Genomic DNA, 27,651 nt, shown 5'->3' with positions numbered 1-27,651 from the left:
TACCTTTCTTCTTACTCATTCATATAGAGGAATAATCTTGTGTATCCAAGAACACTAAAATCAAATCAATAGCCAATATAAGTATTTAAACAACACATGTTTTTAACTTTTTATCGTTATCACGCCTCATATATTGTACGGGTCGTATAACATTTTTAACATATCATATTTCCCATATAGGGCCATGCGACCGTGTATGATATGCTGACAAGGTTTATACTTGCATGCATAAAAATAATATAAGATTTTATGCGAGATTCTTATATGACTCATATAATTTTATTGAAATTGACCAATGTGATATTGTTGGGTCAGGCGTTATACTATTTATATACCTTCATAAAACAAGTCTGAAAAATTCATATGAATCGTATAATCTCGTAAGCCCAAGTGTAGTGGGCGGCAAATAGGGGCGACAGTGGGCGAATTTGGGCAAGGATACTGCCCCCAGGCGATAAATGGTTAGGGTGGGGGGATATATTTGTCGTCGGGCTGTGTGATGGACATGCTAACGTGGTGATCAAATATTGGAGGGTGGGGCAATTTGTGAGCTACAACACCGCCCCCGGCTACATATCACCTCCCTTGGTCACGTGTCGAAAATCCCCCTCATTTTATAGTCTCTCTACTACACATAGCCTAAGGTCAATATAATATAACAGACACACAAATGTATAAATAATGTTGTTGTAATGATAGTGGTGATGATGGTTGATATTTAGCATCCGAGAACATTCAAAACAATACAATAGCCAATATAAGTACTTAAACAAGACATGCTTCGTTTTATCGTTGTCATATCTGATATGTTATGTGAACCGTAAAACATTTTCAACGTATTATATGGGCCATACAAAATAAAATAAGGTTTAATACGCGGTGTTATATAGCTTGCAAATTTTATCAAAACCAACCGAAGTTCTAGTGTTGCGGACTTGTTTCTCATACGACTAGTCTTCAAAATTCATACGGACCGTATAACTTCATAAGGTCTATGTATTATGACAAACGCATTGTGGTAAGTAGAGGTGGGCAAATAAACCGGTTAACCGAACTGAATCGAAAATTGAACCGAAACCGAACCGGTTTAAAATCGATTACGTAGAAACCGGTTTGAAACCGATTGAAACCGTAGTTTGGAACCGGTTTGTAATTTTCTCCATCAAAACCGGTTCCAAACCGGTTAACTGAACCGAAACCGGCAAAAACCGGTCAAAACCCGAACCGAAACCAATCATAACATGGTAAGAAACCAGTTTCAGCCCGAACCGAAACCGGTCGTACACTGGTTTTGACTTTGGTTGACCAAACCAGTTTTGAGTTTAAAATCGGTTTGTGCACATCTAGCGGTAAGTAGAGGTGCACAAACCGGTTTAAACTCAAAACCGGTTTGGGTTAAACCAGTTCGGTTTGGTTAACAAAACTCAAAACCGGTTTATGAACGGTTTCGTTTCAGGTTGAAACCGGTTTCTTACCATGTTACGGTCGGTTTCGGTATGCGTTTGATCGGTTTCGGTTCGGGTTTTGACCGGGGTTAGGCCGGTTTCGGTTCGTTTAACCGGTTTTGGTGGAGAAAATTACAAACCGATTCCGAACCTACGGTTTTAATTGGTTCCAAACTGGTTTTTACATAATTGGTTTCAAAACGGTTCGGTTTCGGTTTAGTTTTAAGTTCGGTTGTTTATTTGCCACCTCTAGTGGTAAGTATTTGGCCGGCTTTCTTTCTTTCTTTCTATTTCTGTTTCTATTTCAATTTTAATTTCTAATTTCAACAAACCAAACAAAACACTTTCCATTATCTCTTTCTTCAACGTCATATTTATTTATTAACAACAAATAATCCTCCTTTAATTTCAACGTAAAATCACTGGTACGTTTTTTTTAGTTAATTAATTATTAATTCCTAACCCTAGTTTTCATAGATTGTACGTGTTGAATATCGTATTTTGTTTGTTTGTAATTCGGTTATTCAATTGTTTTATTTCAATTTCAATTTCAATTTCATCTTAATACGGCAATCGATACATAAATTTAGGTTAATTTACGATCGGTTACGGAATTGAATGAATTTGATGTCAGTTGTGATTCAGTTGAGTTTTAGTAATTGATTATTATTATTTGGTGGTGAAATTGGAGCCCTAGAGTTTGTTCAGCTGAATTTAAGTTGTTGCAGACATATCTATTATTATTATTATTAAGCTGTTGTCACATGGAATATGCATCAACGGTTGCGTCTGTTGTTTGTTTAGCTGCTGTTTAGAAGAAATTAGGGCTAGATATATATGACCGAAAGCGAAGGGCAAAAATGGGGCCGTTGCCGTTACGCGAATAGCTGAATTATGCTGCAACAGAATATATATAATAACTAGTTGATTTTTGTGGTTTAGCGTAATTACGCTATGCATAGTGTGTAATTACCAAACTGCCATCGCGTCGTCACTTGGAACGGTTTTTTCACTTTATATGTTAGTCGGACCCGGTGTGTATATATATAGGTACAGGATCATGAGAGAACTCTTCTTTGTGGAGAAATCCATATTACATATGTGTGAGATAATACAATATATATGTGTATATATATATGCAGTATGTATTTGCATATATGCACAGGCATGCAGCATATACTACTGCCGCTGAGTGAGGCTGATTTACCTCTCACGTGATGGTCCTGGACGGTCTGGCGTGGGCCGGTTTGCTTGTCCGGAACAACACGTTTTGGAACAATATACTACTGCACTGCATATATGGAGTATGGAGCTCTCTAGTCTCTCATGATCCTGTACCTGTATATATATTATGTATTTATGTTCTTCAAGTTATCATATTCTTGTGTCAATCGTGATAAATTTAGAATTTTATTCAGTGATTAGGCTTTTTTGCTTGAATTATATGTATCTTAGATTGTTTAACATCTAGCTTGCATATTGCAGGAATCTGTATGTTATGATGCACAGTGAACTTAAGGAAGACTGAAGCATCTTATTTTGATAGCATCAATTGCAGTCGTTTTTTAATCGTTTGAAAATTAGGATGGATGTAACGACCGAAGAGCAAAATAATATAGACCAAGCGACTGATAGTTACCCGTTGCTAGTGGAAACTCGAGAACACCGTGAAAACGAGCATGTGATTGATTTGGAGACTGGAGATGGTAATGATGGCACATCGTCATCATCAAATGGATCCAACAGTTCTCTTAATGGGCTGGCTCGTAGCCCGCGGGCTTCCGGTTCTCAGTTGGTCCGGGCTTCATCGACTGGGTCAAATTCACTTGGAAGGAGAGGTGACGGGCTGGGACGACGTAGGTGGAGCCCGTTCGACACATTGTTATGGATTTCAATCAAGTTAGGGTTCACTTTGGGCCAGATTATTGCATCAGTTGTTGTTTTATACATTTCAAGAAATGAAAACCCGCAAACTCCTTTGTTTGCTTGGATTGTGGGGTATGCTGCTGGGTGTGTTGCGAGTCTTCCGTTTTTGTACTGGCGGTATCTTCATAGAAATCAAGCTTCTGAAAGTGGGTCAAATCAGGCCCGACAGCCACCTTCAGAGGGTACTAACCATCAACCCGAACCAAATTCTTACATAACAATCTCGTTTGCTCGATCTTCAGAAGAGGAAAACCGGCCTGCTATGGCACCCGACACTTGGAATGGTCTAAATGTGGGCTCAAATGCAAGGTAATTAATTAATCATCTGTTTATCTAACACATTTATCATCCTAGTTTTCAATAAACGCGATTGACTAATGACTTTAACAGGCTTACAATGCTTGTGGATCATTTTAAAATGGCTTTAGATTGTTTTTCTGCTGTATGGTTTGTGGTTGGTAATGTTTGGATATTTGGAGGTCATTCATCAGCTGCCGAGGCTCCTAATTTATACAGGTGTCACTAATATATTGCATTTTTTTTTATAAAATTATGTCCTCTCCTTTTGCCTAGAGGTGGTAATGTTAACCCATATATATGCAAATGGGTCAATATGAGTTATGTTTAGAAGCGTAAAGCCTTCTAAATCTTTCACTAAAACAAAATTCAGATTATTATATAGGTGAATGTCAAAATAATCCGTGGAATTAATCATGTTAAAATAACATATTAGTTGACTGGATCATGATAAAAAAAGACATGTTTTTTAAAACATATAAAGTCAGGTTTAATCTTGTAAAAAATATGGTTCGGGCCTCGTGTACGAATTTTGAGAATCAAAAGGTTTAAATTTGTTCCTGTCATAATAGTATAGTCTTGTAATTATACATAACATATTAGTTATTCATAAATTTCAAGAAAAAGGAAAAACTGTTTCCTTGCCAGTTCAAGTCAAAAAAGTACTTTCGACGCAAACTCGTATTGACCCATTAGCCCCGCCCTTACCCCCCCCCCCACCCCAACCCACCCCACACACACACACACACACTGTCTGTTCATTTTGCCACGAATAACTTTGCCTAATAAAAATTTCCGTCTTGCTACAGGCTCTGTATTGTATTCCTTACCTTCAGCTGTATTGGCTATGCAATGCCTTTCATTTTATGTGGAATGATATGTTGTTGTCTGCCTTGTATCATTTCAATTCTCGGTGTTCATGAGGATATGAATCAAATGAGAGGTGCGAGTGAAGATTCTATTAATGCTTTGCCAACACACAAGTTTAAGTTAAAGAAAAATGGAAATTACGAGATGACTAAAGATAATAATGATTCGGTAGTTGATGAAGGCGGGATTCTAGCACCAGGGACGGAAAAAGAGCGCGCCATCTCTGGGGAAGATGCTGTAAGTTCCAAATCATTACCTAACTTACTGCTCAACACTTTTACCAGTCACCATGTTCTTAACGAACTTGTTTAGACGCTTGTTTCTTCATGTGTTGATAGAACCCATTATACTAATATAATATTTGTAATCAAGTCCAACTAATTAGTTATTTTGTGAATTCAAAAAATGGGTTATTTTCTTGGGGTGCAAACGAGCCAAGTCGCTCGTGAGCTACTCGAGATCGGCTCGCTAAATGCTCGAAACGAGCCGGGCTTAAACGAGCTCAAGCCTAAGAATAAGGGTTTTTAATAAACGAGCCCAAGCCCAAGCCCGAGCTTTACTTGTCAAACTCGAGCCGGCCCACGCGCCTAAACGAGTTTGTTATGGATAAAATTTTTATTTAATATATATTTTTATAGTTATTATTAATATATAAAAACTATGATAAAAATAAATAATTTATACTATGGTTATATATGAAAGTAACTAAATATAAACAAAAAATAAGTATAAATATAAGTAAAAGAAGTATAAATATAAGTAAAATGGGTAATAAATAATAAACGAGTCGAGCCCGAGCTGAGCTCAAGCTTGAAAAACTACTTACGAGCTGAGCTGGAGCTTTAGAAATAGAGCTCAAAACGAACCGAGCCCACTCACGAGCCAAGCTTGAGCCTAGACGAGCGCGGGCTCAGCTCGTTTGCAATTGCAGGTCAGACCAAATTATTATTTTGACATGAACCTGTTTTTGATTAAATACAAAACATGGAATCGTGTGTCTAGTTTAACATAAAGATGGTTAAAATGTTGCAGGTTTGTTGCATATGTTTGGCAAAATATGCAGATAATGATCTGTTAAGAGAGCTTCCATGCAATCATTTCTTTCATATAGAATGTGTAGATAAATGGTTGAAGATCAATGCATCGTGTCCGTTATGCAAGTTTGAAATTAAGGGTAGTAATGACATTTCATCCACACAAGACTCAAGTCCGCAACAAGCATGAAACATTATCAGTAGGTAACAGAATCAAAGCCTTTTGATGAGGATTCTGTCGAGTTGATTATGATTTTCGTTGCTTTTTGTTTATCATTTGAGAAGTTATGGATTGTATAGAAGAATGAAGTCGAACCGAATCAAATGTGTTGTTAATATAGTGTTTGTCTAATAAACATACAGTTTTCCTATGCATTATATACATATACAATTATTTTTTTTCTTTAGCAAAACATAAACAATGTACATGCGCTGAAGCGCAGTGTGTTTGCGTGCTTCTGATATACAGTTAAAAAGCTATGCTCTTTTTTATAATAGTCCAACTTGAAAAGCCGACTATCTGTACAGGGTATATGCACGAAGCTTGCATATACGAGAGCTTGAGATACACCAGCGTTCACGTCATATCAAAGGTATGTTAAACACACTGTGAAATATTAAATTAACTCCACACAACCAGAAACTATCACACAATGCACTGTCATATGGCCAGAACGACATCAGTGATGTTTGAATAATTCGTCGACGGTGTTTACTAGCTCTACGCAAAATTAAACTTATAACTCTCTTGCTTATAGTAGGCATGACAATAAGAAAAAAAAGAATAACAAACATGAAAAGCAACTTAATACACAAAGAAAAACCAAAGTCAAATAATCACCTCAAAACTATCTATGCAAAAATAAGTGACACATCCTCTAAAGATTCTTTACATAAACCAACCACCATTATCATCACTTTAATCTCAAAAGAAAAGATCCATCTCCCACTCTCTATAGCACAAGAACAAAAGACGGAAAACCTGTACAGTATGCTATACAAGGAAAACCACACGACCCGTTTGTTATTAGACGGCTCATTTGTAGCCCGAAACCATTGTTTTGTGTAGTAAATCAACTCATTTATGACCCATTCAAATCGTACGAGACAGCAGAAGGCGATTTTGATGAATTTGGCTGTGGTGGTGGGGGCGGGGCGGTTAAAGAATAAGTGATTCTTGTAGGTGAAGAGCTTTCAATCAGTCCAGCAATTCCAGCACTCGCTATTTGAGCATTCGAAGGAAGGAAAAGATCGTGTTTTTGGTCTTTATAAGCCGCCCAAACCTGCCAAAAAGTAGTTTTCATAAATCACATGATATCCATAAAGAAAATTGTGCAATAATTGTAGCATAAGTATGATCTTAGATGGCGACTTACATCAGAGGAATCTAGTATGTCACGAACTTTAGTACAGTGGGCCCCTTCCGTTGCAAATGCATGCAACACCTAGATTAACAAAAGAAAAATTAGCAGATATAAAACATCCCTATTTGTGACGTAAATATTATTATTTTTCAGCTAACCTCTACTGAAAGCACGCGACCAATGGATGCTTCGGATTCATTCCACTTCATTTGAGAGCGAAGCCCGTTTCTCCCTCCTGCTCTCCAATCAAGAAGCCCCAGCAGTACTTCAATAAGCCCAACCCTAGTACAAACAAACCATTAAAAAACTCATGTACTGTTTTACAGTTTTCAATTTGTTAATCTAATACTTTTATTTATTTTTTAAAATTTTTGCAGGTCTCACCTAAGACCTTGTGCAACAAGAGCATCCCTTGCTCTGTTTCCAGCAACCACCACACGCTTTAATGTCTCGAGTGCTAGTATGCTTCCACCTTGCCATCCAATTGCTTTCATTAAAAGTGGAACCACCTGAGAGACGAACAGAACAAAATAATAAAGATTAAAAACAATACATCTAAGTTTAAATTGACTAATTGAGCATAATTACAACAGATTGATGAGCTTTTAAAGTATGTTGTCTAATAAATAATAGGTTGTGTTTCATATAAAATGAAAAAAAATAGCTAAAAGGGAACAGGTCAAGCAGGTAGAATACAACTTCCTAAGTATTTAATTCAAATAATTAGAATACTATTGTTTTGTTTTTGATATAATAATCAAAGAGTGAAAGAGCAAACGTCAACAAAAAAATGCATTAGCTGAAATTGCACATAAGTCCCCCCCTGACTTTATGATGTACATAATCAAATCCCTCGACTTAACGAAGCTCAATGATTTAGATGATTAAGTCCTTAAACTTAAGGAAAAAGTCTTCATTGACTTTATGTCTAACAAATGTGTCCCTTCTTTGCATGAATAAGTGCCACATCTAGACTGAAACATAAGAAAGTACCTGAGTTGTCCCAACGCTAGTAGCCGCCATGGCTTCTGCACACGTGGTGCTAGCCGCCAATTGATGTAGCACCCGTAAGCAGCTAAGTCGCACACGTTCTTGAGGCGTCTGTGACACCTGTGAAGGATCATCCTCATCTTCTACTGTTCCCTCTGGTATTCTAGAATCTTCTGATGACATTGTTTCACGCCTCGCCTCAAAGGCTACCGCAGACAATAATTTGGGAACATAACCTAAAAATCCAACATGATCTGCAAGTGCAGGGTGGACCCGCAACAAAGATACCAATGCAGCAGATACTAGCAGTGGGAGCTCGGGATCTGATCCTTGACGGTCGTGATGTGTAGCTGCAATTGATGAAAGATACTGATCTAGCAATCCTTCTAGAAATCTCTTTGGATTTCTAAGTGGGAATTTCGGATCTTTCAAGAACAATCTCACATAGATTCCACCAACCTGTTAGTAAGCATTTGTAACCCGTTAAGAAAGAGAAAACAAAATCTGAATTGACCCGTTAATAAAAGTAAGTACCTGAGGCTCGTCTCTCATTTCTGGTTGGCTAGAGGCTTGTTCTGGTACATCCCAATCAAACACTCTGCCTTTCATCTGCTCCTGGTAAACGTCTGATGCCATTGTTGCAACTTGTGCAGCTAAAGAAGCAGCCATTGCTGGTGTCCATACGAGTTCTGGTGTTTCTGTTGTTTGCTCAAGGACACTTACAACAGCCTCACCAGGCCCGTCCCTAATAATAGATACCAATCCATCTGGCAGGAATCTTGCAAGTGTAATAACCACCCTCGGCCTGTGCATTGGTTGGGCCACAAGCTTCCCTAATAAAGAGGCAGCTGCTGCTCTTTGAGGCCGTGGGACTTCTTCTGCCACAAGGGATCAAAAGCTAGTCAGAAAAAAATAGTGGAAAACGTAATGGGTCAAATCAGACAGATGGGTAACACCCGAGTGTAATGCAACCTTCTAAATCGTTTTATTCAAGTTTCACATTTTTATATTCGATGCATTAAAGTTCTATAAAAAATCAGACAACATTTGAGTCAGGCCAACCAAATCTAGCCCCCGCTCCTTTAGACACATTAAAGCACTACCCATACTCGCATGAACACATTTCGATCCTTTATCCCAAATGCGTCAGAAATATAGCTTATTGAAAGGGTAAATATAATGATAATAGCAGAAGACTTTCTATTCTTTTTCTCACAGAAGTCTCCCAACAATTTTTTGCACGTTGAAGTGCTTCTACATGTTAAATTTGAAAAAGAACCATTTGGAACTGATATATCCAGTTATCTTGCTTACATGCTTTTTTTTATTTTGTAGCTTATATCTATTTTTTATCCTAGATGTGTTTTTAAACAATTTGGATGTAACGCTTCCAAGTTGTTTTAGAAAAATTCACAATGTTCAAATTTAACATGTAGAGAGACTTTAATATGCAAAAGAATTGTTGCCTTTTGCGAGAAAAAGCAGAAAGTATGTTGGTCTTTTATGGTATTTACCCTTAATAAAAACAGGAAGGGAACAAATTGTGCAATTAAGTCAACTTCAAGAGCATATTTGTGATGCATTAGCATACAATGTCCTGAATAGTTTTATCAAGAAATCATATTATGATTGTAATAATAATAATGAACAGGAAAAAAAATTACCACGTAGCGGGAGAAGAAGTTCAAGAATGTAGACAACACCGCCATGTTTGGCGGCAGCCCATGCAAGTTCTGGTGTGGCTGCTAAGGCATAAAGAACATGAAGAACACCTTCCCGACAGTTGGGGGCAGAATGAAGCATTTGTAGTAAAAGAAGAACACTAGATCCATCTGCTACCATAGCCTCCAAACAAGGAGCATGCGTTGTTAAACGTGACAACACACTCAAACATAGCTGAGGAATGTCGCTTTCGGAAGATACTGGAACAGAAAAGCATTCAAAAAGAGGCAATAACTTCTCTTTTGATGAAAATACAGATGCCAAATTAGGGTCACTTGTTAGCAAGTTCTGCAAGGCAACAAAAGAATGCAATTAAATAACTGTTTTGACTTGTTGACCAACCCCAGGTAGAAGAGGAGTCAAACCTGAAGAGAAGTCAACCCAAGTTGAAGATATCCAACCACACCCATTTCTTCCTTGTCTGTTAAGTTCCCATCAGATGTTACAGCATCATCTACACCTTTCTCTTCATTATATGATTGAGCATCAACATTACTGCGTTCAAGCTCTGATGTGTCATGATTTGAGCTACTGATCTGAGTATTAACAAATTGATTGCGTACAATGCTTGATATGTATTCCACAAGGGCAACACAAAAAGCTTCTGGTTCACTGACTTCAAAGTTGGGCTGATCATTATAAACCCTTAAATACACATTGCCAATTAGGATCTCTTTGGATAAAGTTTCATATAAAAAGGCATATGAATCGTTCAAGCTATGTGAACCATCAGGTGCTAAGGCTGCACGTTTCTGGTCAACAAATTTCAAGAGCTCTGCCCGGGTTGAAGAGTTCCAAATAATCTGTCACCAATCACCATATTATTTACACCATGAAAATAGAAAATGATGTTAATTACAATTAGGGTTATTATCACTAGTTTATTGGGACTTTAGCCACCCAAGCATTCAACTTTTTCAATAAAAGTCACACATATAACATGGTGTTTGTACCAATTTCATCCAAAACAAGTTGAATGACAAAAACGCCATTAATTGCTTTAAAAGAACAACAAATTTAACCTATAACATGTTAACACCTCATAAAAAGTATGTTCACCTTTCAACAAATTGAAAACAAACAAGTGAGTTTACCTCAGGAAGCTCCAAATTCGAGTTTAATTTTATCAAAAGGTCTTTCGGTGACTCGTCTTTAAGCATGCTGGCAAGTTTAGGAGTTAAAAGAGCTTTGAGAGCACCAGCTGCATCTTGGTTATAAGGTGTTGGGCTTTCATGGGCTATGCCACTAATTCTAGATAATGCATGAGCAGCTCGTACCGCATGCAAATTTTTAGCAGTTTGCACACTAGCACCAACCCCGTGTGCCTCTGGGGTATCAGGAACTTCTGCTGTTGAATCATATTCAAGTAACAGTGGTAACAGATACCTAAGCACAAACACAGAAGTAACTCAATTAATATGTTAGACAACATGAAAATGTCAAGGGAAAAAATTAAGTAAAAAAAAAGCTTGAACACGTTAAAGTCACCCAAAGGGAACTTTTAATGCATAAAACACAAAACCTACCAAACTGTTTTAATAGATAAATAGAAAACCAAATTATTACCGAAATCATACAAACTTTGCTTTATGTTTGATACGAATTATATATATGACAATAAGAATTTTGAACAATAAGCGTTTTGGGTAAAATCATCAAGTGCCACCTCAGCATATAATGGACTTAACTACAGAGACTTACCATAGCACCCCTGCCTTCAACAAAGCATTTTGTAACTCAGATGACACACAAAGATGAGCAATAGTTTGAAGGGCTGCATCAACGGCTGCTGGTGCGAGTTCAAGTTCAGTACAGTGCACAATGTCCTCAACTAGCCCATGTATCTCAAGCACCTCGGTTCTAGCACTCTCAAACTGGCTCAGGCTAGAAAAGGTCCGCATCACGTTACTCACAATAATGGTTGATGGCTCATTTCCATGAGTTGTCGGTTGAACCACACACATGCACCGTGAGAGAAGTGTTGCAAGAAGCTTTATGCCACCATCCCTTACAAGCTCTTCACCATTTAATGAAGATGATACACATCTACAACCACAAAAGAACTTCATTAACAAAAAAAAACAGAACGAAAATCACGGGAACAATGTAGTGGAGCCCAGTAGCCCACATCTAAGCATTAAACTTTTTCATTATATGCACATTAAATATATGAGCAGCTTTAATGAAAGAAGTTGTATACTTAAGTGGCCTCCACATACATTATCCAAAAAATATATATAAATAAAGAGATTTTGTAATGCATTTATGGGACTTACGTTAGCCACATGAGCTCTGAGGCTGCAACAAGTAAAGGCGCCCGTTCGGAGGATAAGAAATTGGTGTCATCATTATCAACTGTCACAGCATTTAATAACATTGGATATCCAGCATATTTGAATGGCTCAAGGACACCCTCATAGCGTCTGTATAAAATGCACTGTCCCTTTAGCAAAAGCAGTAACCGCCATGGTTGTGGGCCTTGCAAACCTTGCATTATCGCCTATACAGTATCGTATTGGCAAACTTTCAGTTAATTGGTGTAAATTTCAAAAAGACCCATAACAAATAAGTATGTCAATGTGCTAATTCCATGAACACAAGGTGCTTAGAGTTTCTTATGGAGATGGCAAAACGGGCAGGTTGTGTCACAGGTTAAAACACGTGGTTTTTTTGTACGAGTTGATAAGGGTCGCGTAAAACTGTCTATATGTTTTACCTTTTACAAATAATTACCGTCATGTATGATTACAAACACTAAATCATTTTCCACAACAGTCCAATGTTTGGATTAAAAATAAGGAGGTTGTATACTTCAGATGACTTTCAAACCGGTTTGACTTGTTAAGAGATAAAAACGTAACCTGAGTTGACCCATTCATAAGTAAAATGTACCGGGTTGGGCTGACCCACTAGAACTTTTGTCCATTATGTACCTTCTTTTTCCTATCGTAAATGCATATTCGCTGCACAGTATTTTACCTGTAAACGTTCATATGCTTTCTGAACTGCAAGAAATTTCTCTCTCCCTTGAGGATTTTTGTCTGGATGATATTTCATTGCAAGTTTCCTATACTGTCTTTTAAGTTTTTCTTCATCGATATTCTCGATTCGTTTTGATAAGCTATAATTATCCTCTGAATCCCCATTGGAGTAATTATTATTAGCTTCATCTTTTGTAATATCACTCAAGGAAATCTGTAATATTTTACAAGCCTCTTCTTCAGAAAGATCATAGGTTTTCTTGTTAATTCCTCACGCCACATTACAAGCAAAGATTGTAAGAACTCAACATGTTCAACAATTGGCCAATTGGGAAACTGGATTTCATCACACAAGTTCCTGAGGTAATATCGGTGGCACCACATTTCATCTCGAAGTGCAGGATATGTGACAGGTGGCATAGGAGCATAATCATATAAACAATGACAGTGTTGGGATAATTTTTGGGGGAAATCACCAAGATGCTGCAAAACCTGGATGTAAAATGATAACATGTGTTAGGATGTTTTTGGGACTACTATCAGGTTAATGCAACTAGAACTCGTAATAATGAGTTTTATATGATTGGATATAAATACTTCCATAGCTCTATGTATGTATGCTTCATATCAGCTGCAAAAAAATAATAATAATAAAAACAAATTCCTTTATTTATCCCTTTTAAGCCAATTGGATTCCCCTTTCACAAAACTATCTTTCTTCACTATTTTCAAATTTACCTATTAAATTCTTAACCCAAATTTCTGCAGCATTTAAACATCTTGTAATCTGATTATCACAACCACTGAAAGCATAGGCACATAACCACTTTTTCCACCACATAATTACAACCAATTACCAAATTTTGATAATTCATTATCATATAATCACTTTTAAACAATCATTCAGATAGCCCCTAAAGATGTGCGACTAAGCATATGGCAAAAGTAAAATTATTATTTTCTTGAAAAACAAAACTGTTAAGCCATTCAAACATCTAAAATATCTTATTTCACAGCTTCAAACCGCATAACTGCATAAGCACATCAAAACACTACTTTATACCTGGTGTTTTACTGTAACTAATTATCTGATTCAGATAATTCAATATCAGACAATAGTAATTTTAAAGGTACCTGATGAATGAGATTGTCTGCACGCATTTTGTGGGTCCATATAATCTCAGGAGTGTCGGAATCAGAAACCATGGCTGCCGCAAATGCAGTGGGACCACTACGCTCCAGAACATAAAGTAAAGATTCAGGTAAAAGCCCACCAAGCACACTCCGTTTTGCTAAAGGCAGAGATGAAGAAACTGCCGCCCCTTCACCGCCATGAAAAGCTTGATGGACGTGAGTGGCAGCAAACAGTTGAGCAATTGTAAGGAGGTTCGATCCAGGGTACGCTAAAGCAAAATAAAATACACCACTACTGTATAATCTTATCATTGCTTTTGGGTTTCTGGTAACAACAGCCTTAATCAAAGCGGCAGAAACCTCCACAATAGCTGGTTCTCCAGAAAGCATAGCCTATATTACAGTAAAAGATATCATATCACTGTTTACATTCATTTGCAGAAATAACACAAAAAAAAATTGAGCTAAAGAGAGCACCTGTGCAATATGGGGAAGACAACGTGGACTTGATAAGATCCGTTTGACTCTAGGTGTCGGGGTAACAATCTCTCCTGCATCATCTATATCTGAATGTGCAGATACCATACTGTGTAATATGGACAATGCTGCCTCACCTACCTGGAACAAATAAATCACCAATTCAAAATAAAAACTATTAAGAGGAAAACATCAGATACAATCAAAAAAGTTGAAACATAAAACAGAGAGATTGATACAAATTATAGCTGCAGGTTAAAAAAGCAAGAATAAACCATTTTGATCATTATTAAGTTAAATGCTAGCTCCCTTTAAAACCAAATCAACTTTGACATTTACTTTGTGCGGAAACAAATATGCCAAATGGTTTTTAATTCTTTAAACAACATACAAAACCTCTTTGTTAAGTTTCTTAAAAATTCAATATGTTACTTTATCACACTCATCAAGACCAACTGTTTAACTGAGTGTCTTTGTAGACTTAAAATAATTTTGCAGTATAAAAATCATAGAATTTATAAATTTTACAATCACAATCATTTGATGATTGGCGTTTGAATACATTTATATCACCGTAGACAATGTACTGTCTCATAATTAACACCTCAAAATGATGTATAGTCTCCTAAAACGTTACAATTGTTTTAAATTTATTTAGCATATAATGTACCTGGGGAGGAGTGAGGACAGGAACCCTGCCTGCCAGAGCCCAACGAAGTTCACGGATATCACGCAACCTTTTCCAATCAGACATTCCAGAAGACCAGCACTTTGTTGTCCAGTCAATACTTTTCTTTGACCAAAATCTTCTGATAGCATCTTTCTCCACCGGGCCCGCTTGTGCTCCATCCTTGTCAATATATAGCCATTCCTTCAATGGTTCCATGAAAGCGGAAGCAGCTATCAAATTAGATTGCAAAGGAATAACTGTTCTTTCTGTAACTTCATGGACAGTCGTCAGTAAATCAACTGAAAGAACACAACCTCCAACCAAAACACAAGCCTCTACATTCGATAGCACCTTCATTAAAACCTGAAAGATATTAAACTTTGCTTTAGTAAGCTCATCAACTTTGATACAACAACAAACAGATATCCTTTTTTCTTTTGCTTTTTGAGGACAGGGTTGTTACAGGGGTAAAGAAGTAAAAATTACCTTGAGAAGCAACAGCAAACGATGCCTCAATGCTCTATCATCAGTTCTATCCAAAAGAATAGTAATGTGGGCTGTACCTTCAAATGTGCCTATAATATAATGATGTTGCTCATACACAATAGCCATGGCTCTAGCACAAAGCTCTCTAACTGAAAACCCAGCACCGCCACCAAACCCATCTAGTCTTCCCATGTCACACCAATCATCAGAATTCCCCATTTCATCAGGAACCGCACCATCAACCGTAAGACCCATATCCGCATCACACAAAAACCGATGATAAAGTGCCCGGAAAAAAGCAACCGGGTCCCGCAAAGGAAACTTCTCCGCCCTCCCATTTGTCCCACTCTCAAGCAGCAACCGTAGATAATATTGACCCACACATACTTCTTTAGATAAGCTCAGGTACCTGACTGAAAACTCGGTGTAATTCCAAGATATCTGAGGGAGACTTTCTTGACCAGTTGGTTGACTTCCAGGAACGATATCTTCAGTTCGCTCTTTTTCAACATCAAGTTTATGAACCTCTGCCTGTAACGCGCCTTTCAATTCCTGTCAGGTCCGTTCATTCCAAATCAAATCAGCACGGTTATGATCAAGACTAAAAGCCCGCCAAAATTCGGGCCAGTTTAACAGCAATCTCCCAGACCCAACCGGTGTATTCTCTATAACAACCTGAGCCGGTGCAATAACTTCAGTGCTCAGAGCCCCATCAAAATCAGCATCATTTGTAACAGCCGGTTCAGTCAACCCATTATCACCCACATATGGTGCAGGAGGAGAAGCTAAACCAGCAGAATAATCAACCGGCAGTTCACTTGACAAATTATCACCTGTGTATACTGCTGACGGTTGAACAGGTTGAGCAGATTGATCGCTGACATCATAGTTAGGAGGTAAATTTACACCCTTCATTGTGTGACTCTTCGTTGTTGAAGTAAACGCCTCCTTCTACTACTCATAAATGATCCTTCTTGATTAGGGTTATCTTCAATAACATCCTCTGAACGCGTGTGTAAATAAGCCACCAGCCCAGGTGGCAATACTCTCGATAGTAAATCAAGAGCGGGTTCATATGAATCAGCCCAAAGCCCAACAAGCTGGCGACTAACTTCCCGTCTTTCACCAGCAGGAAGAAAAAGAGCACTCAATAAATGTCTTAATAACGCACCGTCACGTAAAGCAGCATCCCGCATGGACTCTGCTGCAATGGCATCTTCTTCCGCGATTGTCTGCATAATAACCGCCACAGTTTCCCTCACACTTTCAGCAGGGTGTCCAAACAGTGCAAATAACCTCCGTCTCAACCCCGCCACCAGGCGTAACAGCTCGACAAACACAGTATACTGTGTGGTTTCACCATGCGGGTCGCATATCATTGCCTCCAAAACTTCCACAATCGTCATGGATAATAATGGCGAAACAGACATTGATTTCAATCGGTTTACCAAAATAACAAGATTACCCTGATGAGCAAATAATACTGATTTTGTGTGCATGATTGTAGCATGGTAATCACCTTTTGAGTCTGTTAATAAGTTGTTATCACCTGGCCCACCTCCAATAAGAACTGCAATAAGTTCTGATGCTTCAGCTGCCACACCCTCGGAACCATTTCTTAACAAACCCATAATCCTCCCAACAGCTGCGGGAAATGACATCACGTGTGAGGTGGCAGTTCTTGATGCTAACAATCTTCTTAAACAGGCGATAAACCCTGTAACAGTGGCAGCTGCTTTAGGAGAAGGTGGCGGCATTGGTGGAGAATCTGGTGGGAGATTTGGAACAGCTGGAAGCATTGTGATTAAAGCCATTAAAGTTACTTCAGGAACTTCAATATTAAGAGGTACACCAACATATGGAATACATGCATTAAATTCCAGTATTCTGCGCCACAGTTTAGCACGTGATCCGGGAATTGAACCGCCTTCTGCCACCGCGTCTTTGGCGGCTGCAGCCAGGTGTTTTAAATGCATGGTGGCTGTTTCCATGTCGGCTGTAGAGCGTTGTAGTGCACCAGGGACTTGTTGAAGTTGCAAGTGTGCTCTGCCACATGGCGGATCGATTGGATGACCCGGTAGAGTAAACCTGGGCAGAACAGGCACTGAACATTGGCCCTGTACAAAGTATTCCACATAAAAGTATGTTTAAATAATCAAACAAAGAAAAACATGATTCTTCCTTTTCGTGTTAATTTTGTGGGGTTTTTTAACTGATTATTGCACCTATGAAGTCGCACTTTTTCACACAAAAAATGTCACATTGGCCAATTTTATCCGATTATTACAATTTTCAAAGGATGCAGTAGACAAAAACACACATTTTAAAGGAACATGAGTATTGCAGCCTATATCTAGCACAATGACAGTTTCACCCTTTGACAAAGTATTAGATATCTTCTTTGAGTTTTGTGATAGTAACTTTAATCAGGGGTAATATGGCAAACTTAATCAAATTATACCTATTGTTTTAGAAGTGGACAAATATTTTGGAACAAATTAAAATATAGTAAGGTGGACAATAACTTGGTACTTATTTAAAAACATTACAATGGCACAAAAACATACCTCTGTTTGTATCATATCCCGAACTGCTGCAAGTAAACCATCTCTAGATGTGCTAGAATATACCTGAAACAAAAAAATATATATCTCTCTGAAAAGATCTTGCAAAAGATAACACATTTCTTGAATGAAAATGCTTACATGAACTGGACATCCATCATTGAATTCAATGGCAAACATTTGTGGTTCCTCAGCAAATCGAACAAGTGCACTTACTGCAGATAAAGGACGAACTATAACAGCCTGCAACATTCAGCATATTACAAAATTTATAAAACTAACGTGTGTAAGTAGTGTCATTGATACAAACAATATGTAAGGTTTGTAAGAAAATCATAAAACACCAACTTACCTCATAGTTCTCTGGGCGTCTCTCAACAAGTGAGATCTTTGTTAGAATAAGTTGGCGAGGTACAGCATCACCTTGTTCTCCAAGTCCACCTTTTGGTCCAACTATCAAACCCAATCCTGGTGCGCCAAGTGTCCCATGAGCAGCTGTTCTTAATCTCATCACAGACCAACCGCCACAAGGTGTTTCTTCTGCTCCTACACCATCTTTAGCTGCAGTTTACACAAAAACAAATTAAATGTAAATATACACTACCATACACAAAACTGTATACAAACTAGGTAAAGTTCATTAACTTACCCCTTCTTTGTAGATAGTCGTGAACAGTGAGAGTTTGGGAACTTTCAACTGATAGTGATACCCCAACTGTTGACTTTGCGGTTTTTGCCTGGTCAACATTAAGAAAAAGGTTAGCTTGCAATCCAAGGAAAGTAACTAGAAAAATACAGATGTAAAAGTCTGTACCAAATTTGCTACAATGGCAGCATTTGAAGCGCCTGGAGCAGCTTGAAAAGCTTTAGATTTTCTTCCATAAAGTGGACAGAGAACAAAACCTCCAGGCTCGGTATTTTTCCTCCCAAAAGCATCAGAAAGAAGAATAATAGCAGGGGAACTCATGTCTCTAAAATCCAAACACCACCTTAAATCCCCAGATTTTAGATCAACAAGTTCAACTCCAACATATGTCACTTTCAGTTTCTGTTGATGCAAATGAATGCAACCATCATAAATAGTTCTCACGATATGAACACAATGCTGAATTGTTAACCTTACATATAAAAATTATATAGCCTATGCTGTTCAATTTTTTGTTTAATTAAAGTTTTCGAGTTATATGTTGCAGAATGATGAAACCAGTATGGCCAGAAGGTCTTTTGGTAGTTCAAAACTTCAAATCATTAGCATCTAATTAGCAATAAGGCATGTTTCTCTTAAATGACACTTCATTTCTTGAACTCAATAGTAATATAAAAATATGCAGAATTTGAACTTAATCCTCTGTTCATAACTGTAGTTTGCTACATGTTTTCAAGGTATATACATTCATCTCAAATTACTTTTACAATACAAATAAGTAGCAAGTAAAAGGAGAGACAAAACTTTATGTACTCTGTCTAGTTGTTATACTTTGATATGAGTTTGATAGCATAACAAATAATTATCTACAAATGGATTTAGAATCCTCGTGTACTAGCAAGAAGAACACACTACTGTAATTAGCACAAGTTTCATATGTCAACAAATAATAACCAAATATTCAAGAATCATCAAGCAAAACTTACAAAAGGGACCCACTCAACATTCTTTCTTCGAAGATGAAGCACCTGAAACTCTGCAACAGTACCAATTCTACTCCACCTTATCCTATGCAACTCCGTCAATATACTTGCTCTATACCTAGACGACAACTTCGTCCCCTTAAACTTCCCACGCCCATCCGTCCTCACATTCACATTAAACTCCAACACACTCTCATCCTTCCCAATAATCGGCGCCGCCCCTTCGAAATCACTACCAACATCATACGAATTCGTAACCAACAAAGTCGCAGGGTCCAACGTCGTAATCGCACTATTCGAAATACACAGTATCCGCTTGTACCGCCGCGCCACGAGTGCTTAACCACTAAATACCTAGCGAGATACTCCGGCTCTTCCACCGGTTGCAAATGCAAATTCGGTTGCTTGGCAGGCGACGTCGGGCTACCCGACGTCTCCGGCGGCGGATGGTTTGCGTGCGCGGGATTGTGGTCGGACGTGTGGCGGAAAACAAAGTCCATTTGAGGTAGGTATTGGAGAGAGTAAGGTTTGGGAGGGTTAGGTCTAAGAAATGACCATATTCCGGTACCGGCGGCAGCCGGAGTGGCCGACGGTGTGTGGCGGGAGTGATTAGCACCCAGTTTAAACCCTAGGGAGCATAAATGAAAGTCTAGTAGGACTTAATATACTTAATATCAATGAGTTAGTATAAAACTCAATGAATCCATTGGAAATCAATGATACCGATGATGATTGATTAATAATAATTGGTTTAACTAGTTTCAGTACGAACTAACCCTAGAGAACAAGTAGCAGTAAGTACTCAGCGGATGTGTGATTGGATTGGAATTGGTGAAGAGTATGAGCGATTTAGGGTTTGATCGGAAAGATATTATGAGAGAGAATTGGGGAAAAATGAAGAGAATTAGTTGCTGCTGGTGTTGGTGGCTTGACAATCGTGTGCGAGTGTTGTGTTTGCGTGACTGACAGCTATTTTCGATGTGCTTCGTGACCACCACGGATAAAAGTTAGTTTCAGTGAATTCGGTGTCGGTTAAAGACTTAAATCCAAACGGTGAGTTGACGTGAATTCGAGATGACGCGAATTCAGTCGGTATCAGTTGTGTTTCTTAAGGTACGTACCATAAGTAAACTCAAAATGAAATTCTTGAATTAATTATTATTATATAATATAAATGACAAGTTTGGTGCCGCTACTTGTCCATAGCATTTTGTTTTTTTCGTTCTGGTAACGTAATTAACGAACATAGCAGAAGCTGACCGGATGACCATTTTTTTTCTTTTGTTTGTTTTAATTCTAATATCATAACGAACGTGACAGAAACCGATTGAATTCGCATGGACTCAACGTCTCAACATCCGGACCGACAACACTCGGTTTTTCCAACACCCGAGTTTACCGATCAACACCACCTCATTGGTCCACTCAGTTTTTATATTTTTCTTTTTTTAGCTCCGGTACCATAACAAATGTAGCCGAAACCGACCAAATTCGTGTTCAGTTACTGCTTCGATGGTCTGCACCGACAACGCTTGTGTTTTACCACTACCGGGTTTACCGACCAAACAAATGTGTTATAAATAATTTATTTTTTTAATATGTTAATTTGATGAATACATATTTTTTTGGACGCTAAGTTTTTACCAAAGGTGTTTATACCGTAACGAACATAAATGAGACTAATTGTATTCGTGTCAATTCACCGAAGTAACGCTCAGGCTTACTAATGTTTGAGTTTTACCAACACCTAGGTTTCAACGTTGAGGTTTTACCAATTGCCCCAGGTGAAAATCTAGTTAGAATAATTAAAAAGATGTTTATTCAGTTAGTAAAACCCAAGCGTTACGATGGTAAGCAGAAGTAGGTTCAATCAGTATCTGTTACGGTATAAACAACGTTTAAAAAAAAACTACACAACATTTTGCACAAAAAGAACAATTAAAATGTTAATTTTAATCTTATGTATATAATGACCAGACATGTGTACGTGTGATGCAATAGAAACACACGGATACTGGTGATTACATAAATGCTAATTTTTAAATAAAAAGAAAAGATAAAATTATAATAAAACCTAAAAAAATGTTTACTTGTGTAGAATTATCAGACAAAATGCAAAATATGAACTTATCGTGTATCAAAAATGAGACTAATGGTTTAAAAATAGTGATTAGTTATGTTAAGAAGAGATTATAGACCCAGAAATCGGATAAAAAATATAAGGCAAGGTATTTAGTCATTTTCCAAACATTTAAAGACGATCCTAAATCAACCCATAGCTCAAGCTAGGGTGTTGACAAGTTGGAAACATTAGACACGTAATAACAAGTTCAACTATCGATTGATTGTGACAATCATACATAGTGATGCATTCCGTTATAATGGCATATATTAAAGTGTAAAAACATTGCTAGTTGTAACTCTGAAAGTATTAAACGTTTCGTGAAAAACTGACAATACAAGTAAATTTGTACATTTTAATGTGGTGTAATGACTATATCTCCTACTAACTATAACTCAACATGTACATTGCTATGTTAGATGATGGGTTATTAAACAACATTAATGTGAATTATTGTATATAGATATTTTTTCACTAGCCTACAAGTGCACATTTGTCGTACATTTTGAGACAAATCAAATCTCCCAAGAACGCAAAATAAGATAAAACAAACTTAATTATGATTAACCATAACAAAGCCGAATCGTGAAAAAACCCTATCAACACTTCTAAGTCAAATCATAAACATAGGTACACTTTAAGGTTCAAGACTCTATCAATAATCTTGCAATTAATGAGATTAACCGCATAATTTCTTTTCTTCATTACATTTGGTAAGCAATGAATAAGTGTTCATAAGTTCTATTCTTACTTTTCTTTATTGTTTAACTTGCCTATCAGTTAAACATATGTATTAATCAAATAATAATTCAAAAGAAAATTTCAAGCTTAAATTTGAAACTTGATGTTTGCCATTAAACTTTATTATGGCCATAAGTCCAAAACTTATCAAGAAGTCAAAAGTTATGGTCATGTAGGAATTGAGTAAATGACTAGCATTAAGACCACACGGCGTGGGCTTTAAAGGGGCGGTAAAGAGGGTTGTATGGGAGTGGAACATCGCGCCAAAGCGGTATAGGGGGTCGGTAAGGAGTTGGGAAGGTGTGGTGGGGCCACAGTAAGGGGGCTTTAAACCACAACCGTTTCCTACGTGGCGGTGACGTGAAGGGGCAGTAAAGCCCCTCCACAACACATAGTCTAAGAGTGGTTCTATCAACCAACCACCAACAGCCATCATTGACAACCCGATCATCACCACAATATCATGAACCGAAAAACAACACTTAACATCATAAAAGGTTTAACTTTTACTCTCTACAGATGGAGAAAGGTTTAAAGTTCAAGCTGCCAAATAAAGTACCCCAAAACATCTAAATTTCTAGTAATCTTCAAAGTAAAACTTCAAATATTGCTATGCAAAAAACAGCATCTCAAAACAAAAACAACGATTCGGTAGTTTATTGTTCACTCACTCGACAGAAGCATGCGGGCCATCCATGCATACTTACCTTACCGCACCGGCTGCTGGTTGTAGTGACTCTTCTCCTTCTTCTTAGCAGCCGCCAACCTCGCACTCCTTGCTGCCGCCTCACTTGCGGCAGCTCTGGCAGCAGCATCCACTTCTTTGTTACCTTTCTTCTTTTTAGCAGCAGCCACCTTCTTCAACTTCTCTTTCACATCAATTCCGGATAACCCTTCAGCCTTCTCTGATCCGGCAGCTTCAGATGCTGAATTCCCGATATCAGGCCCGTTCAAGACCTGTTGTTGTTCTTTGGTATCCTTTGAAGACTTTTCTTTCTTCTTTTTCTTCTTAGCAGTTTTGCTCTCGCCGCCTGGCACGGTTTTGTCTTTCTTATCGGCCTCTCCATTTTTGTTTTCAGTCTTCTCTTGGGTACCACCTAGAAAAAAATGCACGAAGATTTGGAGATAACTTGCGTATAAAGTAAAGCAACTGAAATCTAGGTTAAAAAAATGGTATTCTCAATAAAAAAAATTAAGCATAAATGGTTACTAATTCAGCCCGATGTGGAAACAAACCGAGTCTTTTCAAAACTTAAATTTTCAAACTTGAAATCAATACTAGTTTAGGTTTCAATTTTAGGCACCGCAAGATATAGATACTAGCAAGCAACCTATCTACTTATATATATTGTTGATTTGGCACTGGTTATATACCATGTCAGCATGCCAAATATGAAAAATGTGCATGTGACACAAACCAATGAGTAAATTAAAAATTAAAAACAAATTATTTTCTTCTGATTTATATTTAAAAACAATTAATAAGCACCAAATCACATGTCTCATATTTCACATGGCATGTACTTATACACTAGGGTGACAAATAAATATGAAAAATAATGCTTGCGGAGCAGATTAATAAGTTAGAAGTATGAAACAAACTAGTTTCTTCCAAATTATATTTAAAAATAATTAACCACAGAATCACATGTCACGTGGATCACTTGACATATATACACTAGAATGACATAAGATGTCACATGAGTATGTTTTAAAGTCAGCAAAAAGTAATGAATGTAACTTGGTGGCTAAACTCGGTGATAAAATGTAATGTTGAGGATAATTTTCCTTGTAAAAAAATATCAATTTTTAAGATTATATATGAAAAAATCTTTACCACAGGAATCTTCTTGGCCACCGTTTTCAGCTAACCCTAATTCTGCAAGCACTGCTTCAAGTTCAGCAAGTTCTTTCTTCTTAAGTTCCTTCTTTGACAGCTGCCTGTCATTGTCTTTAGGCATAACCACCTCTTTTCAGCAGGCTTTTCAATAACGGTTTCCTTCTCTGGTTCATGGTCGTGTTCTTCATCATTATCATCATCAATTTCATCAAGACCTTCATCTTCACTTTCACTTTCCTGAAAGGAAAGTAATAGACTAACAATCAACAAAAGAATATTTATTTGAACAGTAACCGTTGAATATAAGATCTTGTATATCAGAACAAACTTCAAAGATTATCTTTTTTATTTCCAAACCAAAAAAATTAAATTTGGTACCCGTTACATAGACGCGTTTCGTATATTAGCAAATCATATAACTATCCAAAAAAACATTATTCCACTAATGAGAAGTGAACAATTTTATGTAAATCGCCGTTAACATAAGCCAATATCGATTCCAATCTACATCTGCAAATTGGAAACCTTAATAACTTCCGGTGAATAAGATTAATGACTAACAAAAAGTCAGATTCTTCACTTTCTTTTTTAATCTTTCTACTTCCAATTGCACAAATCTATTTGTAATTCATAAGACTACTGAGAAATTTGTGGCATTTTCCAACGAAGTAAAAAAGAAAAGAAAAACTAACTTCAAAAATCATGTTAAGTTGTAAAGCTTGTGGACCAACATGTACTTTTGTAAAGATGAAAAAAATTCCATAAAAGCCAGTGATTTAAAACTTTATCAAAAATGATATGAAATATATACAACTTTATGCACTTGTGAATTGTGATGTAACATAGAGAGTACCATTTCTCATGATAGTTTTAGAAAATGCTTTATGAACAGGAAAAAATGGGACACTGTTTTCAGCGGCTACAAGTACCCCGATACAGTAGTTATTTTAACCTTGGGACAATAAAAGAACAGCATATATGGTAAAACCTAAAATTTGAAAAACTAGTGCAACTTTTAATTATAATCCTCCTCATTGATTTAGCAAAAAGAGAATATCATAAATCAAACAATACAAGAAGATTATTTATGTAATTACTACGCCATAAATGATAGCAACAAAAGACCACTTAACTTGGAAGTTATGTATGTAAACTACAAAAGTACAAGGCAATGCAAATATTCGCAAATATGAATTACTCAAATTAGAAACTAAAGATAAGGCGTGTGGGAAACGGAAAAGAAATATTGTGATAACTTAGAAACAAAGACCGTTATTGTGCCCTAAAACCACCAAATACTAAAAACATATATCACAAGCAATCTCACATATCTTAAAATCTTCTTACACCGTAGATAATAACAACAATAAGAATAGCACATGAGGTTTTCATACTTAATCGTAGCATAAGCAAAAAAATGAGCATTCAAGCCACTCTTTCATGAACAATTTTGAGAGTTATTACATGATTGTTGTGAACTCAATCCGCCATAACGATTCTGAGTAACCTATTTCTGATTATGATTATCTAACTAATTATAAATCAGTAATATTCATATTTCTGTCCTATATATTACTTGCTAAAACTAGAATAATCAGAAATTACCAAAAACTTATTACAATTTAAAGATCTAACCACCATCTCCCGAACCCACAGAAAATCATATTAGCAAATAACATCATAAAACTAAAAACTAACATGTGATCAACAATCTCTCACCTCAACCGGAGTCTCATTTCCTTTCACTTTCTCCTGCTGCATTCCCGCTCCCACACCCCAAACCGGCGGCGGAGCCCAAAACATAATAATCATCATCATCCTCATCATCAACATCCGCCCACGACTTCACCATTAACGGCGCCGGTGCCCAAAACACCTGCTCCTCCTTCTCAACCTTACTCTCCTTCTCCACCTCCTTCTTCTTCCCCTTTTTCAACGAACTCTCCGACTTCTTTTTCTTCTTCAAACTCCCAAGTGCAGCAAACACATTCGTACTGTTGATCGCTATCGGATCATCCTTTCGCATTCCACCTCCCACCATTTTCTCAATCCCAACCTCCACCAGTAATGTTCACAAAAACCTAAGGTTTTGTTATAAGGCTGTGTGTGTGTGTATAAATATATGTAACAACGAATACACACCTACACCTACAAACAAAACCTAAATTTCGAAACGAGTAAATAGATTTTGTAACAAAAGATGCAATGCATAATAATAATAATAATAACAATAATAATAATAATAATAATAATAAATAAAAATACAAAAACCTAGGGTTTTGCTATGATAAAAGCTGTGTATATATATGTATGTAACAGTGAAACGAGTAAACGAGTAATTAGGTTATGTAATAACAGATGCCATAGATAATAATAATAATAATAATAATAAAGGATCGGTAAAATGAGTAAGATCGTAACCTATTAAGATGAAATGATGAACGATTTGTTGAATTAAACTCCGACGGGATAAAATATGGATCGGAAAACTTGAGGTATGAAATTGAACGAAATTGATGGTAAATTGACGGTAACGGATGAATTGGAACGGTGAAATAGAAACGGAATTGATGATTGATTGAGATTTGTGTGATAGAAGATGACGGATATCGGAATCGGACGGTGAATTAGGGTTCCGACGACGATCTGGTGGTTCTGTGAATGTGTAGATGGTGAAGCTTTTTGTAGTTTTTATGTTTTGGAGTTAATAATAATCTGGACCGTCCGTTTTTATGTTAAATGCTTTTTGAGGATTGTTATTGTTATTATGATGATTACGGAACATAAATTTAGTTTGTTTTTCCAGGTAAAATGTTGGTAGTCTGCGCATCATATCGTGTCTGTAGATAAATTGATGGACCAAACCTCTGTAATTTTGTAATAAAAAACTGTTTGTTTTTTAATGTCTGTATACTACTAAAATAAGCTGGTGGTGGTGTCACACCCCGACTAGCATAATGCGGAAGCGTAAAACGGGAATGTAACAGACACCTCTGGTATCAACACATTGTTTATAAAGAAACATCACAAACTAATTTACAATATATTAGATTTCATATTTCTATCATTGTTTTACAGTCTAGGTGATACAAACCAAACTAGTTCGTTAACCATACGATCTTACTACTAACACTCTTGCTTCTATTCACATAGCATCAACCACACACCTTGGGCAAGTAACAGATCACCAAATCATTCCGATTTAGGTACATCTGAAAAGCAGTTTAAAATGGGTCAACTACTAGAGTTGGTGAGTTTCACGAGTTTCAAGAAAACAGTTATGAATATTCACAAGTTAACACTTGTAATCATGATATAAGTTTGTATGTATGTAAATGATGTAATTATGCTAAGCTACA

General features: G+C 37.0%; 3 protein-coding genes and 1 pseudogene across 4 annotated transcripts; 1 reads left to right on the top strand and 3 right to left on the bottom strand.

The window, feature by feature from the left end:
* The first annotated feature begins 1,835 nt into the window (after positions 1 to 1,835).
* Positions 1,836 to 5,931, top strand: LOC143599082 (E3 ubiquitin-protein ligase At1g63170-like). The gene is made up of 5 exons (XM_077077132.1): positions 1,836 to 1,870; positions 2,931 to 3,680; positions 3,762 to 3,887; positions 4,478 to 4,775; positions 5,571 to 5,931. The coding sequence occupies exons 2-5, from the start codon at positions 3,031 to 3,033 to the stop codon at positions 5,760 to 5,762; spliced, it is 1,266 nt and encodes a 421-aa protein (XP_076933247.1). The 5' UTR covers positions 1,836 to 1,870; positions 2,931 to 3,030; the 3' UTR covers positions 5,763 to 5,931.
* A 689-nt stretch (positions 5,932 to 6,620) lies between these two features.
* LOC143599081 (dnaJ homolog subfamily C GRV2-like) lies at positions 6,621 to 20,382 on the bottom strand (annotated as a pseudogene). Its single transcript, XR_013147233.1, has 22 exons — positions 19,593 to 20,382; positions 18,775 to 19,008; positions 18,610 to 18,697; positions 18,313 to 18,521; positions 18,102 to 18,203; positions 17,964 to 18,026; positions 15,397 to 17,513; positions 14,911 to 15,273; positions 14,241 to 14,381; positions 13,764 to 14,156; positions 12,628 to 13,121; positions 11,925 to 12,148; positions 11,350 to 11,694; positions 10,743 to 11,034; positions 10,014 to 10,451; positions 9,591 to 9,936; positions 8,461 to 8,804; positions 7,930 to 8,385; positions 7,321 to 7,445; positions 7,095 to 7,218; positions 6,949 to 7,017; positions 6,621 to 6,855 (listed from the first exon to the last, which is right to left on the bottom strand). The product of XR_013147233.1 is annotated as a dnaJ homolog subfamily C GRV2-like (transcript).
* Positions 20,383 to 22,949: 2,567 nt separating this feature from the next.
* LOC143599078 (uncharacterized) lies at positions 22,950 to 26,128 on the bottom strand. Its single transcript, XM_077077129.1, has 3 exons — positions 26,012 to 26,128; positions 24,290 to 24,529; positions 22,950 to 23,549 (listed from the first exon to the last, which is right to left on the bottom strand). The coding sequence occupies exons 2-3, from the start codon at positions 24,411 to 24,413 to the stop codon at positions 23,161 to 23,163; spliced, it is 513 nt and encodes a 170-aa protein (XP_076933244.1). The 5' UTR covers positions 24,414 to 24,529; positions 26,012 to 26,128; the 3' UTR covers positions 22,950 to 23,160.
* LOC143599079 (uncharacterized) lies at positions 26,018 to 26,603 on the bottom strand. The gene is made up of 2 exons (XM_077077130.1): positions 26,564 to 26,603; positions 26,018 to 26,373 (listed from the first exon to the last, which is right to left on the bottom strand). The coding sequence occupies exon 2, from the start codon at positions 26,331 to 26,333 to the stop codon at positions 26,025 to 26,027; it is 309 nt and encodes a 102-aa protein (XP_076933245.1). The 5' UTR covers positions 26,334 to 26,373; positions 26,564 to 26,603; the 3' UTR covers positions 26,018 to 26,024.
* Positions 26,604 to 27,651: the final 1,048 nt, after the last annotated feature.

The sequence above is a fragment of the Bidens hawaiensis genome, unplaced genomic scaffold (assembly GCF_021521415.1).
Source record: "Bidens hawaiensis isolate Kalapana, Puna unplaced genomic scaffold, B.hawaiensis_p1.1 tig00051459_1, whole genome shotgun sequence".
NCBI classification, from domain to species: domain Eukaryota; kingdom Viridiplantae; phylum Streptophyta; class Magnoliopsida; order Asterales; family Asteraceae; genus Bidens; species Bidens hawaiensis.
This window is presented reverse-complemented; position numbering and strand designations above follow the sequence as displayed.

Excerpts from the sequence above, each read along its gene's own strand:
- LOC143599082 (XM_077077132.1), top strand. The coding sequence starts at position 3,031 with ATGGATGTAACGACCGAAGAGCAAAATAATATAGACCAAGCGACTGAT. Across the intron at positions 3,681-3,761 it reads AATGTGGGCTCAAATGCAAG|GCTTACAATGCTTGTGGATC; the intron begins GTAATTAATTAA and ends TGACTTTAACAG. Across the intron at positions 4,776-5,570 it reads CCATCTCTGGGGAAGATGCT|GTTTGTTGCATATGTTTGGC; the intron begins GTAAGTTCCAAA and ends AAAATGTTGCAG.
- LOC143599078 (XM_077077129.1), bottom strand. The coding sequence starts at position 24,413 with ATGCCTAAAGACAATGACAGGCAGCTGTCAAAGAAGGAACTTAAGAAG. Across the intron at positions 23,550-24,289 it reads TGGCCAAGAAGATTCCTGTG|GTGGTACCCAAGAGAAGACT; the intron begins GTAAAGATTTTT and ends ATTTTTTTCTAG.
- LOC143599079 (XM_077077130.1), bottom strand. The coding sequence starts at position 26,333 with ATGGTGGGAGGTGGAATGCGAAAGGATGATCCGATAGCGATCAACAGT.